General features: G+C 46.6%; 1 protein-coding gene across 7 annotated transcripts in view; it reads left to right on the plus strand.

Annotated features, from left to right (window-relative positions):
* NSD3 (nuclear receptor binding SET domain protein 3) overlaps positions 1-15,255 on the plus strand; it is a 32,289-nt gene that overhangs the window by 2,085 nt on the left and 14,949 nt on the right. For 6 of the 7 annotated variants that reach the window (XR_014591995.1, XM_083880544.1, XM_083880547.1 and 3 more), the window contains exons 2-8: positions 3,608-4,335; positions 7,056-7,124; positions 7,580-7,739; positions 8,140-8,294; positions 8,563-9,069; positions 9,838-9,964; positions 13,224-13,324. Coding sequence is in view for 6 of the 7 variants with exons in the window: in XM_083880544.1 (XP_083736670.1) it covers positions 3,652-4,335; positions 7,056-7,124; positions 7,580-7,739; positions 8,140-8,294; positions 8,563-9,069; positions 9,838-9,964; positions 13,224-13,324 (1,803 nt within the window). In the remaining variant the exon portion in view is untranslated. The remainder of the gene's footprint in view (positions 1-3,607; positions 4,336-7,055; positions 7,125-7,579; positions 7,740-8,139; positions 8,295-8,562; positions 9,070-9,837; positions 9,965-13,223; positions 13,325-15,255) is intronic. The other variant, XM_083880546.1, reaches the window with a different exon arrangement.

Here is a 15,255-nt window from a genome sequence, read left to right on the forward strand (position 1 = left end):
AGCTCCCTCGGGGAGCCAGCAGGGCACATTCTGCCTCACAGCACACACTTCCCAGCCACACAACACCTCTGACTGTGAGAACCCTCTGTGGGGATTGTCAACAGAAAAGGCTGCAAAAAGGTTTTGTGAAACATTTTGGAAATGTGAGTGTGCTGGACTTCTATCAGGAGCTGTTGTGTTTCTCCCTGCCCTGGGCACAGCCAGTCAGAAATCCCTGATTGGGGAATAAGAAAAGCTGTGATCACAAGGGATTGGAATTGTTTGATAATCTGAGGTCAATCGTTATTTAGTCTAATGCAGCATGGAGACAAGGTTTGAGAACTCCAAGTCTTGTTTTCTGTGAGCAAAGTTGAAAAATGCTCATGCTAAAGCTGGTTTTTAGATAAGTGCAGTTGTTGGTGAAAAGGTGAACCTGGAGGATCCGTGATCTCTGCAAAACCTTCCCCTCACCGAGCACCCGCTCCTGGAGTGGAACTGATCTTTTGTGTTGTGTCCATTTGAGCTGAGAAGGTTGGGATGGGAACAGAAACAAACACTGTTCACTTGAGAGAGAGCTCTGCTAGGCTGGCCTGTCTTATTCTGGACTGCTTTTATTTTCCATTTGCCTTTTCCTCTGTTGTTTTGAATTGTGACTCTCCTGTGGATGACAGGAAAATATTTACTGAAGGTGTGTAGAGTCTCAGTGTTTGTAAACAGCCCTGTGTCCCTGCCTGCCCCGAGAAAGGACTGGAGCAGGATGGGACACTCACCTTTAAAGAGGAAATTCTCTCATTAGGAAGTTCAGTTGCACTTTTGAAGGTGTTAACTTCAGGTTGTTTCATTGTTGATTTCATGTTTATTGCAGCTGCTGTGAAGTGTCCATTTAATATAAACCTTGAAATGATGAAACTGTTTCTTTATCTGTGGATCTCCAGTGTTTTATCAGTGCAGGATCTGTTCTGGATTATATTTGGAAGCCAAATTGTGCAGCTCACAGGAGGCTGACACGGTGGGTTAATGGAATAATCACTGGCACAGTGAGAAGAATTTATTCTGGAATACTTTCCTGCAAGATCAGCTGGAAATGCTGTTTCCCTGTGGTCTGGGTGGCTCTCTGTGGTCTGGGTGGCTCTGTGGGGACATTGGGGTGTTGTTCACTTTAGTGCTGAGGAGGGACAGACACAAAGTGATCCTTCCTTGGGTCTGGATGCTGAGATTCCTCTGTGCTCAGGATTCCTCACTGTGTTCTGGATTCCTCACTGTGTTCTGGTTTTGTGGGTCACTCTGGGGCCTGTCCTCTCACTAATCCCGCCCAGGTGCCACTTCACTGGGCAGCCTGTGGGGCCTGATGCAGAATTTTGGGCAGGAAGGAGGGTGGGGAAAGTCTGGGTGTGTTAAACAGCGATGACAGAGGGACTGGGCAGGAAGGGGCTGGCAGGGATGTGGGTGCTGTGGGAGGACAGAGAACAGCCTGGGTGCTTTGGGGTGCTGGAGCAGTTCCCTGGAGCCCTGGGCCTGGTTCTCAGCCTGCACAGTTTGATCTTTGTCCTCATCTTCACTGAACTGAGGGACAGGTTTGGGATTGGGGTGTCCCCGCTGTGCAGCACAGGCTGAGTGACCCAGGTGAGCTCCAGAACGAATTATAAAGAAATAAACAATTACTCTATTCCTTAACTGGTGGCTCCTAAATGCAGTGTGAATGCAGTGCTTTGAAGTTCATTAATCCACGTTTCTGTCACGTAACAAAACAAAGCACAATGGCAGCCACCTCTGCAGAGCCCGTGGAGCTGCACTGGCAGCTGGGACTGTGCCCATCCAGCTGTGGATGTTCCTCAAGTGCTGCCACAGCTTCCCAAGAGGTTTTTATAGGGATTCAGAAGAAAAGATTGAACCTGGTTTTAGTAAAAAGCAAAACCCAGCCCAGTGTGAGACTCTGCTGTTTGCTCTTCGGTTTGGCAGACGGAAAGTAACAATTTGGTGGCAAACAGTACAAACAGTCCCACTTCCTCTTCCCAGAACGGGGGTGGGTTGGGGTTTTTGACCTCGCTGTGCAATCCCACGTGCTGCTCTCACATCTGCACCCCCTGACAATGACACTTGTGTTGGTTTGCTGCCTGATGTGCCGAGCTCTGGAGGAAGAGGTGGTTTCATGGCCCCGGGGTTTAAAAGTTCCTGCAATGAGAAGATTCTGCTGCACAGCCTTGTGCTGTTATTGCCCTGAATTGTTTAATTACAGTGACAAACGTGCCCGAGTTGTTCTCACAGGGCAGTGAAGATGAGGACAAACATCAGTTTAATCTAAGTGTGAAGATCATCACCCCGAAACATCCTGCACAAATTTGATCAAGTTCTTTTTCCTGTTGGAACTTGAGTCACTTTTTGCAGTCTTGGAGGAGGGAAGTTCTCAGTGTTAGGAAAGCTCTTAGCTAAATGTTGAGACTCCTGGCTTTGGGAGGGTGGGAATTGCACGTGGGCAGGGTTTAATGGAGGTCCCCTTCAGGAGAAGTGTCTGTGGGATTCATTAATGTCATTTCTAACCCAGACCAAAAGGGCACAGTAACCCTCCTGTGTGCCCACAGAGGCAGAACAAATACAGAGGCCGTGTTTGCTTTGGAAGGACTGGACTAACCTTGTGGGAAGCAAACTGGTGTTTCTTACCTGCAGGTCAGGTCACTGTGTGTTGCTTCTTGTTGAACATTGAGCTGCTTACGTGGGTGCCAAAGCCTTCTCTGAGCCTGCAGTTGAGTTTTGGGAGTCTAACTTTGATTGAGTCTGATTTTGGTGTTTTCACGTGTGCTGGAAAGTTGAAGGTGTGTAACCAGTGCTCAGCTGGGATCTCATTCAGTGAGTAACCTCAGGGTTTGGGGTCTGTTGGTGCTGAGGTCAGAACCATGCACTGCTTAATATTAAAATAAAGTGTGAGGGGCAGGGGAATAACCCTCCTCACACAGCTGCTGGGAGCTGGTGCATGCAAACCCTACCCTGCTTTTCTGGGGAGGGAAGAGGCTGGGGAGCTCCATCTGAGCTGCTGCAGGGCACTGGCTCCCCAGGAGTGACACACTTGTTTTCATTGTGCTGCTGTTCAGAGCATCCTATGGCTTGCCCAAAGACTGCTCCTGTCTCAAATTTTGTCAAGGAGGTGGGGAAGAAGGAGGAGGAGAAATTTCTCTGTTGTTTGACTTTCCTGGCTTGTGCAGTTTACAGTGACGGTGTCAGGAGAACTTGGTGTCTCTTACAAGCTGGGGAAGAAACGCTGTCCAGCTGCTTTGGGTTGGAATAACCTTTCGTAGGGAATGGCTAGGAGGGCTGCAGAGAGTGCTGGGGGGTTTGGCACCATTATTCTGACTTTTTAATACTTGGGCTTAGAGTTCTTAAGCACTCGTAGGTGCTTCTGATGTTTTCTGAAATGTTTTGGAAAAGAAGAAATTGCCCATATGAAGGGTTATGTCAGCAACCCTTTGTAAAGGCTCAGTAACACCAGCCCTCTCTAAATCCATACAAGGGTGCCTGCTGAGTAGAGAGGGGGAAATTATTCTCGAGATCCCTTTTTCCCCTCAACTGTTTAATTTGCTCAATTACCGTCATTTAATTTGCACTGACTTCTTATTTCCCTTCCCCCTGCCTCTAGGCCCTATGAGAAAAAGGGAAAGCTAAGGATGCTGGAGCAGAACAATGGATTTCTCTTTCTCTTTCATGCAAGGGATCATGGGAAACACAATTCAGCAACCACCTCAACTCATTGACTCGGCCAACATCCGCCAAGAGGAGGCCTTTGAGGGCAGCGGCGACGGCGCCGAGGATGGGGCGCGGACGCCGTACGAGGCGGCGCTGCAGCCGGGCTTCCAGTACCCCCCGGCAGAGGAGCTGCCTCCCCTCACCAACGGCTACCCCCCTGCCCTCAGCATGTACGAGCCCCAGGCCAAGTACCAGGCGTACCCTCAGTACCCCAACGGCTCTGCCAACGGCTTCGGGGCGGTCAGGAACTTCAGCCCCCCGGAGTATTACCCCGTGGAGAACTCCAGGCCGCAGGAAGTTCTGGAGAAACCTTCCCCTCCCCAGCCGCCGCCTCCTCCTCCTCCTCCTCCGCCATCCTCAGCTCCACAAGTGGGGATTCCAAAGAAGACTGGCTCACCAGAGATCAAACTGAAAATAACCAAAACTATCCAGAACGGCAGGGAATTGTTTGAGTCCTCCCTGTGCGGGGACCTGTTGAACGAAGTCCAGGCGCGGGAGTACGCTAAGGCAAAACACGAGGGGAGGAAAGAGAAAAGGAAAAAAAGTAACAAGCACGACTCTTCCCGCTCGGAAGAGCGCAAGTCACACAAAATTCCAAAATTAGAACCAGAGGAGCAAAATGTAAGTGGAATGGTAATTTCAGCCGTGGGTACACCTGGTGTTGTTGATGGAGAGCGTGTCCAGCAGGGTTTGTCCTTGTTCTGGCTGTGTGCACGCTGAGTCACCAGGCTTTGGTTACTCCTCACAGCCTCAGCAGGAGGTTGCCAGGAGCTGTGTCTGTAGGTAACACGATGTTGGTTTAAAGGCTCATATGAAAAACAAATCTTAGAAAAGGTTGTGTATTGTTTTTTAAATATTGTTTAGTGTTACAGCATGTTTAGAGTTTGCTGCATTCTGGCTAGTGGTGAAGATGGAACTCCTGGATAAAAGCTTATGCATTCCTAAAATTGCCTCTCAAGACAGTGCTAGACTGTTGAGTGGAAAGTCAGGTTACTTTGGGGTATTCAGCAGTGAAACATTAATTAATCTTGTACCATATTGTCCATCTCCAGAGGATTTACATCAAGTGGTGTTAACTGAGATTCTGGGCAGCAAAGACCCAGATTACATTGGTGCCCTCTCATTCTTTTTCTTTCAGTTTCATAAGCCACTCCAGTACTTCTGTTTCCTTTTCTCGTGTTTGTTCCTGCCACCTCTGTGGTGCTGGTTTCTGCCTCTCCCAGTTTGAGGGAGTGGGTAGAGAGGCTGGTAAGTGCCAGGAATGGGGAAGTTGCCATAGCTGGCCAGGACAGAAATTGCCCAGCGCAGGCTGGGGTGTTACAGAATGTAGCTGAGTTTGTTGTAAGGTCTGTGAAAGCCCTGGGTGCTGCTTGCTGCCTTCAGGGAGAAGACCCTGTGCTGCAGGGATCAGCTCTGATCTGTTGGAGTGGGTTCTGTGCTCTGTGGAGGTGCTGTTGGAGCCCCTGTGAGGTGGCTGCAGGAGCTGCTGTGTCCTGCTGGCACTCCCCAAGCAGTGTCTCTCTTTCTGGCCAGGCTCCATCACCCCCACATCAGCCTGTCAGTTTGTTTCCCCTCTTACCAGTGACTCCTGTTCTACTCCTGGAGCCTCAGCTGTGCCTGTCCCTCTGGCTCTGTTACCTGCTCACCACGAGAATGGAATCTTCTGTCTCTCACAGGCTGAACTAAAACCTTGCACCTTGAATTCCAAGTTCCTAGTCATGCGTGTCATCCAGAGTTCACTAGAAATCTTAGTCTTGCTGTTGTCCTCCTTGTTGTTTCCATTTCCCTTTCTAAAGGTGGTGTCGCAATAAGTGTTTCATGTTACCCAGCCCTGTTTCAGACGTGGCCTGCTCTGACAGGAACAGGGTTTTGTGCTGGTGGTTTTCGGTATGAGTTTGCCAGGGCAGCCCCAGGTCCTTTGTCTCATCAATGTTTTGTTTTCCACTGCACAATTTCATTTTCATTTACGTGTTTGTCATCTTCAGTGTTGATGGTGTGAGACTTGTGACTTGGAAGTCTCACAAGGAACAAACATCTTCATAGGAACAAACAACTTTTGGTCCAACTATGGTTGTTTTATGGTTTTACACTCATCAAGGCTGTGGCAAGTCAGATGATCACCACTTGTTCCTTATTCTGACGCTGTAACCTCCATGGAAATCCAGTGACTGTGAGGGGATGCCCTATTGGAGAGGCTGATTTAGAATGGAAATGTTGTGGTGACACTGGTGAACGTCAAGCTCTGAATCCTTGTTTTAAGAATCAGCCTCTCTGCTTGGTAGTTATGTTCTGTGAGGAGTTGGAAGTTTGCAGTCTGTGAACCCAACTCGGCTCTCCTGGTAGAGAGGAGGTTTCATTAATTCCCTGTGGTGAGAGAAAGGCAGGAATCAGTGCTGTGCTTCCTGCTGTACAGGGAAGAATTTCTGCCCAGCAGATAGCAATGTGATTAGTGTTAAATGGTGGTTGTGTGCAGGCACCTCCACATGAGGCACTGGGCTGTGCCAGCCCTGGCCTGAGCTGCTTTGTCCCTTTCCTTGTGTCCCCAGTTCTCTGGAGCTCAGCAAGGACTGGTGTGGGCTCTGTGCTTGGCCTGGCCTGGGAATGAATAATGGGGGTTGTCAGCATTATTAGTTCCTCACTGCTTGTGTCTGATTACTCCTTTTGCTGCTCTTTGGGTCCTTTGACTTCTGACTTCTCTGCTGCAGGAAAAGCAGGAGTGTGACATCTGTCTCCTGATAAGCCCACCCTTATCTCAGCCCCTGTGCCCTCACACCCCCTGGCATGGCCACCCCATGGCAGTGTCAGCTGCTGGGCAGGGCTGATTCTGCTCTGTGTTGTGGACTTTTGATCCTCCCAATATATTTGTGCATTTTAACATCGATTTTACAATTATCATGTTGTACATTTAGCATAATTTATGTAATGCAGTTCTTGCAAATAACTGGTGTACAGTGAGACTCACCACATCACTGTGGATGTCCTCACAGGGGGTTCTCTGGTTTTTGGAAAGTGTGTGTTATTTTAGATGGGAAATTATTTGGATTTGCTGTTTCTGAATGAATGTTTTTCTGTCACCTGTTACAGGAGAACAGAGTTATATTCAGCTGTGATAGTAATGTAAATAGTGTAGGGGAAACCAGGTATTTCTTTATTGTGATGTTACTGTGTTAATTAGGTACAAAGAATAGTCATACTGATGTTTTCTGGGTTCAGGGTTGCCTCTCTCTCTGTGAATTATTTTTTTCTGCCTGGTTTCACTATTATCTTCTGCTGTTTTACTGTCCCCTTACCTTGTTTGTCTTTGTTTTCCTTTCTTCTCTTCATTGTTACCCATTTCTTAGAGACCAAACGAGAGGCTTAGCACACTCTCAGAGAGACCAAGAGAAGATGCAGTGCTGGAGGAAGCCCCGGTTAGTACATGCACCAATTAACACTGTGGGAACTTACACAATGTCACTATTTTTGGACTGTTTCTTCCATTGACTCTTTAATTTATCTGATAAATCAGTTGTCATTTCTTTTAAACTCTTCTCACTCTCATTACTGCATCAACACATCTTTTATTGTACTGGATTTATTGCTTTATTTTATCCTAAAAGCAGTATTTCTAATCATCTCAGGAAGCAGAATCATTTTTGGGGGGTGGCATTTGCTCTTTTGTGTCTTGGTGTGTTGGTGATGTTGTTACGTAAATCCCAGCTGTGTGCAGCTCCTCTCTTTTACATTTCTGAGAAATGTTTTTCTCATCTTGGATTATCAAACCTCAGGGATATCTGAGAGAACAACAAATCCCTGTGGATGGCGTGTGCATCTCCAAGTGCTCTAAACCCTCTCCTGTGGCTTTAATCTGGTGTTCCCTTTGCAGGTGCAGCAGCTCGTGCCGTCCCTTCCAGCCCAGGTCACCCACGACGTCCAGTTCCAGGTCGGGGACCTGGTTTGGTCCAAGGTGGGGACGTACCCGTGGTGGCCTTGCATGGTGTCGTGTGACCCACAGCTCGACGTGCACACCAAAATTAATACAAGAGGTGAGGGAGGAGGCTCTTTGCCACAGTGTCAGGTGTCTGTGGCTGTTCCTTTGTTAAAAATATCTTCATTCTAAACCGTCTTTGTGGGGGGAATTCTGCTGTGTGTGTGTGTGCTGAGCAGGACAGTCCTGACACGCACAGAACCCTGGGATGTGACCTCTGCAGGTGGCACTGTGGGGATGGGCTTGTGCACAGGTGTTTCTGCTTTTCTCAAACCAGTGTGAGAGTGTTCAGTGTGGGCAGGGTGTCCTGAGCTTCCATCCTAAACTGTTCTGGATCTGGCCTGTTGTATCTGTGCACTTGGGCCAGGTACCTCCACCTGCTGTGGAGGAGGAAAGCATGATCTGAGCAGGCAGAGCAGTGTTGATACCAGTGCTCAGTGGTGTTTTTTCCCTTTCAGGTGCCCGGGAATACCACGTGCAGTTCTTCAGCAACCAGCCGGAGCGAGCCTGGGTGCACGAGAAGCGCGTCCGCGAGTACCAGGGCCACAAACAGTACGAGCAGTTACTGGCTGAGGCAGCCAAGCAAGCCAGCAACCACTCTGAGAAACAGAAGGTACACAGGGAGCACTGGGGGGATTGTCTCTGTAAGGGAGATGCTCTGGGGCAGGTCTGGAACTCTTCAGTGCTTTGTCCTGAAGAAAGAACTGGCTGCGTCTCACTGGCAGGGAATTCAGTGTCCACATTCAGTGTCAAAAATATCCTATAAATGGAGAGCAGACTGCAGTCTGCTGCCTGAGAGATACAGAGACCCTCAGGATTGTATTTAAGTGCTGTAGTGGCAAAATCTTCAGTGTAACCAAGCGTTTGTCTTGTCCCCTAAGATCCGCAAGCCGCGGCCGCAGAGGGAGCGAGCGCAGTGGGACATTGGCATTGCCCACGCCGAGAAGGCGCTGAAAATGACCCGGGAGGAGAGGATAGAACAGTACACCTTCATTTACGTAGACCAAGAGCCGGAGGAGGCTTTGTCCAAAGCCAAAAAGACTGCTGCTTCCAAATCGGAGGCCAAGAAGAGCCGGCGGCCAAAGCCCGGGGCGCCCAGCTCGCAGCAGCCCGAGGGAGCGGCCGCAGGGGCCTCGCCCTCCCAGGCAGAGCTGCGCAGGCAGGGCCAGCGCCGCCAGCCCGGCGCGGACGAGGAGGAGGCACCGCCCGTGAAAATCGCCTGGAAAACGGCCGCGGCGAGGAAATCCCTGCCGGCTTCCATCACCATGCACAACCTGGACCTGCAGAAGTGTAACATGTCTCCGGTGGTTAAAATTGAGCAGGTTTTTGCCCTCCAGAATGCCGCTGGGGATGGGAAGCTCATCGATCAGTTTGTGTATTCCACCAAGGTACGTGCTTGGTGAGGTGACCCTTCTTTTGCTGCTGAGTTTATCCCGAGCCTGCCTTAGTGGGGAGCTTGAGCTGTGTCCACCCAGCTTTCACCATCCGTGGTCCTTTCATTGGAGGGATTAATAGACAGATGTTACAGTAGAATCTTTCAGTGCACTGAGCCTCATTTTCAGTGCAGCTCTGGCAGTAACTGTTTTGCTGGTGGCAGAGCAGCTCCCTACAGATGTCCATATTTTTGTTCCTAACACATTAAAGATATTAAAGCTGTTTAACTTCAGCTTCCTAGTTGAAATAATCCAAAAGTTTTTGATAAAATCGGTGGTTTTGTGGGAAACAGGTGACAAAACTGTTAATAATGTACTAAAAAGTGATGACTGCATTTTGTGTAACAGATTTTTAAATTGAGTTCTGCCTCTGAGCTTCCTTCAGGTGCACTGCAGCTTCCCACAGTCAGTGTAAGGAAAAGGCTTAGGACTATTTCTCTGCTTCCTTCTTCTGCCTCTCTACCTGGAGAGTGTTTATTTCATCCTAAGCCCTATAGAGAAGGTAATGTTTAGAAAAGTCACTGGAATTATTTTTTCCTTGTTTGTAAGGGGAGATTGAGAGGGGTGGAAAGTTCTGCAGGGAAGCAGCTCCATAGTAGATTAATCCTGTTTTTGTGTTGGGTTGGAGAGCATTGGTTGTTTCTGTTCTGAGGTTCAGGGGCAGGTCTCTTACCTAGCAGCAACACACCTTTATATCAATCTTTTCCTTTTTTTCTTTTCAAGGGAGTTGGTAACAAAACGGAAATAAGCGTCAAAGGACAAGAGAAAGTTAATTCCTCATCAGCACAGAGAAGTGAAAAAGCAGTGGTGCAAAATGCGTCCTCTCCTGAGACCACGTCAGGGGCAGCAGGTAGGGAAACTGCAGTCCTGCTCTGGACCTGAGCCCTCAGCATGGAAATTCAAATATCAAACCAGCATTTTCTCGTTATTTAAAAATGAACGTCTTTGTGTTTACATAATAATTGTAATGAGCACGGCTGATGTCACACACGGTGAGCCAACATGCACAGCAGGGCTCTGAGCTGGGACTGGTGGTTTGGCCTCTGAACTTTGTGTCTGCACTCACAGCCTGAGTCAGCGTGCCTGAGGGAGGATCTCCTGTGCAGAGCAATGGCAGGTTGGTTTAGAAGACAACCCAGGGGATGTGTGTTAGCTGAGTATGGCCATGGATTTGGCCCCAAATGTAAAATACAAGAGCTGTCATGAAAGCAGAAGAGTCAGGAATTGGCACATTTCAGTAGGAAATGTCTGATTCAGGATGGAGACTCCCTTGGCTTTGTTTGTTGAGTTTTTGCATGACCTGTTAAAAAACAGGGATTTTTAAAAAACTGCTTCAATTAACTCCATCAACCAAATGAGGCGGTGCTTGCCTTCTGGAGCCATCTCAGGGGGTACATCATAAAGCAGTGAGTTTTGAAACACCAGGTCTGAGGGAGAGGAACCACTGAAGCAAATAATGGAACTTGGGCCTGAAATGGGAAAACCTTGAATGAGCTGTTTGAATCCCATAATGTTGCCAGGTGTCACTTCTGCTTTAACTATCCATCTATTTGAATATTTCTCCCTTTCCAAACATGAAATAAATGAGAACCAGAGTCAGAAATCTCAGTGGTCAGCATCCATGAGTCCTCTGCAAGCACAGTTCAGGTTCTGTGTGTGTGATGGTTCTGGGCAGGGTTATTTGATAGGCTGATTTATGGAGTGTTTGGGACTGCAGCACAGGGCCAGGGACTCTGCATTTCCTCTGTGACTGGGGATTCCCCTGCTGTTGACAGTGGTGGTTCTTTCCAGCTGTGGTTGCTGTGGCTACATGAATTGCCTTGCAGCAGGAGAGGCCATTCCTGTTCTGTTTCTCTCACCTGGGATCTCTAAAGGCTTCAGCTTCCCTGTGGCTCCTCAGGTGCAGGGGGTGAGAATTCTGAGCCTCTCTTTTTTCATTTTCTTAGGCTGTTTGGATACGTAACACTCCACGTGCTAACACCCTGTAAGTGCCTGAGCTTACCTGCAGTGCACACTCCAGTCACTCTCACAGCCATTTCCAAAGCCCAGTTATTGGTCCCCTCTTGTGGAAACATAACTGCCAAGTCCTTTTTTCACATGTAAGGTCAGCGGAACTTCAGAATCCCTCCACGGTAAAGTATTCCCCAGACTGACTCTGAGGGTCCTTACTGATAAACTGCAGTTAGAGACACAGAATTCAATCATGCTGGAAAGATAATTCCCTTATACCTGAAATCTGCTGCTGCAAAAGCAGCCCTGAGAATCCCTGGTGTCTCTGGTGTGCAGACACTGAACTTGGATTTATCTGCAGTGAGGTGGGGAGGGCTGGTCCAGCATCTGTCCTCAAACTTTGGATGAAAATACACCTGAAGATGGGATGGGAGCATTGTGAAGGTGATGGCTGGATCCTTGGAGAGCAGGAAGAGGAGAAAGTGCCCATTGCAGTGGTCAGTGTTGCTGTCAGCCAGCATTAGAAACTCTGGTTCTGGAATTCTCTGATCCAGGATCTTGTAAGATCTTGATCTTATTTCCTTGGCTTTAGGACAGCACAGGGAAGAGAATCCATTCTTGGTTAAAGTAACTGTTGGTCACATCTGCTCAAATTTACCTGAAGCTGCTTCAGGGGATTTTGCTCACACAGAAGGTGACAAAAGACGTTCCCCAGCTCTGATGTGGAGACCCACTGCAGCTGTGGGAGTTCCTCAAGGGATGGGGCCTCTTGGAACCAGGAGTTACACGTGGACAGACGTGATGGATGTTGGCCTGAGTCATTCATTTCCAAATTATTATCCAACTAATTGCCATTATTCATTAATTAATATGCTGTAAAAGTTTTTTTTTTTTCCCTTGAAGAAAGACAATTTTTTCCCCTCAGAAATCCAATTAATGTGACATGATAACTTTTCCAGCTGGATAGTTTAGTTACTGAGACATTCCCAAGCCGTGCAGCCATGGGAAAAATGCTCATCCAATGGATCAAGAGGAGTTTTCATTTTTTTCTCTGAAATCCTTTTACAAGGTTGTCTTTCAGTCTGGTTCAAGCCCGTTTGTGTCTGTAGATACTTGATCTTCTGACAAGACCAGGCAGGTTTACAGCTCCTAACAGTGCCTCTGTCTGGCACAGTCACCTCCCAAGAGTTTGCAGTTTTGCTTGGAAGAAAACAAAGCATTTCACAGTGTTGTCTTCTTTTGGTGAAACCTTCCAGACTGAAAATCCAGAATAATGCTTCCCAGCAGCTCATTGTAAATGCTCAGTTTTCTGTCAGCTCCAGGTGTGTCCTTGTTGCAACAGCTGCCCCTGGTGTGAGTGTCATGTCCATGGGTCTCAGTGTGCCTGTTTGGGAGGTGCTGGAGCACAGAAAGGTCTTTTGATTTTTACCAGCCTTAGTTGCCAAAAACCCAGTAGCTCCCTCTTCATCTGTTGAAACATCACAACAACCTTCATTAATCTGAGTTTGTTTTCTATGGTAACACTTTTAAAGACTTGTTTTTCGCATTCGTTAATGACGGTAACACGTCTGGTTGATGCTTCTGTTTGTGCTGAGTTTTTTCTTCACCTCAGAACCTCCAGGTGAGCATTGAGGCCTGGTGTGGCTGCAGTGGTACAGGATGGGGCTGGCTGTAGTTATGTGACAGAGGCCATCACCCCTCAGAGTGGGGCACAGATCTGGCATCTTGGGGGAAATCCTGAAGCCGTGCTTTGCGTCTGAAATTTCTAGTTTGTTTTCGTTCAAGGAGTTGGTTGTGGCTACCTTCCCAAAACACCAAAGATGGACTGTTTGGTTCAGAATTACCCAGGTGAAGACTGTGCCCGAGAGGCGTGTTATGGATTGTGGAAAACTGTTTGCCCTAAGCTGAATTCCAGCCTTTTGTTCCACTCTGTTCCTTGTGTCTGTTTTCTGAAGCTGATCTGTCTCTGGAATCAGGATACGTGTCTGCAGCCACAGCACCAGCTGGTCAATAGCTTGGAACTGAATTTAAAAATAAAACATTCAAAAGAGGACAAAGTCTTGGTTTCGTTCCTTTACCCTCTTGGTTTGGTGTTGCACATCTCGGTGTAGCTCAGAAATACAAGGGGTCGTATAATGGAAACCTTTTTCCTTCCTCAGGTTCTGTAGAAAAGAAGCAACAGAGAAGATCGATTCGAACCCGCTCCGAGTCTGAGAAATCCACCGAAGTTGTGCCAAAGAAGAAGATCAAAAAGGAGCAGGTTGGCTTCCTCCATGTAGAGAGTTAAAATATATCGTATTCATAAATGTTGTGGCTTATATTGGTGCCTTTTTATTTTTCTCCATTTTTCCCCATCGGGTTTCGGTTTGGACTATCCTCCATGAAATCCCCCTGTCAATGCCATTGCTGTGACTCTGCTACTGGCATCTTCTCAGTATCAGTCAGGCTATGGAAGTGGGAACGCAGTGATGGATGACTCCTAATGAACCTGCCATGTTTCCTTTGAGATTTCTGTTCTGAGCAAAATGGGTTTGTTTCAGTGATTTCTCTTGGATGGAATTGCCACCAGGGTCCTTCCTTTGGCTCTTGATTTAGCTGCTGGTTTGTGTTGAGGTTTTGTTTTTCAAATGAAGTTAGAGTGATTAATTTGACCACTTCTGAAAATGGACTTCAAGAATGATTTCACTTAAAGATGAATAGTCAGACTTTCATGTTGGCAGACATCAGCAAAACAGTTCTGGGATATACAATTTTTTTCCTGAAATAGTTCTAACATGTACAGGGCATTCCTTTAATCTGGATGTCAGATAGACAAATGTTGTTGCTTTAAAAAAAAATTAATGAAAAAAGATTTCTGCGTGGAAATGAATAGGAGAGTGCAGTGGATGGACAGAAATATTAAAACCTGCATACACTTTAAACAAGTTTGTCAAAGTTGTTGGTTCTTCTCCTTGCATGGTTGATTTTTCCCTCTTCAAGGGCCTCTGTCTGAAAGCTGAGAATTTTATATAAATGTTTAATAGTTTAGCTTTTCCCAGTGAGAATTTTTAAAGAGGAACAGTCAGGATAAAGATTTATATGGGAAGGGGAAAAAATATTTTTATCTCTTTAATTTATTCTTTGCCCTTTGTGCTTTGTTTTGCACTTCCTTCACTTCAGAGACTGAAAGTGAACTCAGTTGCTTTTTGTTTTGTTTTTTTTTCCCTTATTTTTCCTTTGATGCTGCAGCATTTCTGCACTGCTGTGCAGCAGAGGAGTGCTCCAGCTCGAGGCAGTTTCTTGGTGAAACTTTAAAACAGTTTTAAGTGTTGGGTGTGAGACACCTGATGTGGTCCGTGGAGCCTCTTGGCACGAGCTGTTGCAGCCTCCCCCTTTCAAGAGCTGTTTTATGTTTGTAAAGGTTTCTTATTTTAACAAAGGTATAAGAACCAACAAGATGAACTTCATGGATGCCAGGTGGCTTCATGTGCTTCTCTCACCTGGCTGACTCAGTCTGTGGACATTAATTATTAAAGTGCTTTTCTCAGGAGAAGTATCTGACTAAGGTGAAACCCAGGGGCACTGTAATGCACAAAACCTTGAATGTATTAAGTTAAATTTTAAAAGAGAAAGCTTACTAACTTCTTACAATTATGCAACAATATTTGTTACCCAAAGTCAAGTTTTCTTGATTTCCCCAGTTAGTCTGCAACAACTTGGTATAAAATTATAACTGGAACGAGTACAATTAATGGGAAAAACAAAATGTTGATGCTACTGTTACAGTGACTAGTGGAGAAATAAAAGTGATTGTTTAGATTTTATATTTGTATTACAAAATGTATCCTATATAAATCCTTCTACTGTATGTTTTTACCTATTGTACAACAAAATAAAATATTTTTTAAAAAAATTATAGAATAATCCTTAAATATTTACTAAATGTGTTTCTCCATGCATATGTAACCACATTGCAAAGAAGTAACTCGTAATTCTTAACCTTGAAAACAGGATTTTAGGCAACAGCTTTCTTCTGTAAATATTATCCAGTCACCAAATTCCCACATCTTCCATCTATGTTGGCAGAACAGTTTCCTAAACTTCTCCGTAGGGTCAAGGACTGGAAGTGCTTTTGCAAGATTGTTAAAACTTGTACATTTGTCTGCTGAAGTGCCTGTGCCCTCGAGTTCCAGCTGTGTAGAGCCCTGCACC

The sequence above is a fragment of the Zosterops lateralis genome, assembly GCF_965231275.1.
Source record: "Zosterops lateralis genome assembly, chromosome: 30".
NCBI lineage: Eukaryota > Metazoa > Chordata > Aves > Passeriformes > Zosteropidae > Zosterops > Zosterops lateralis.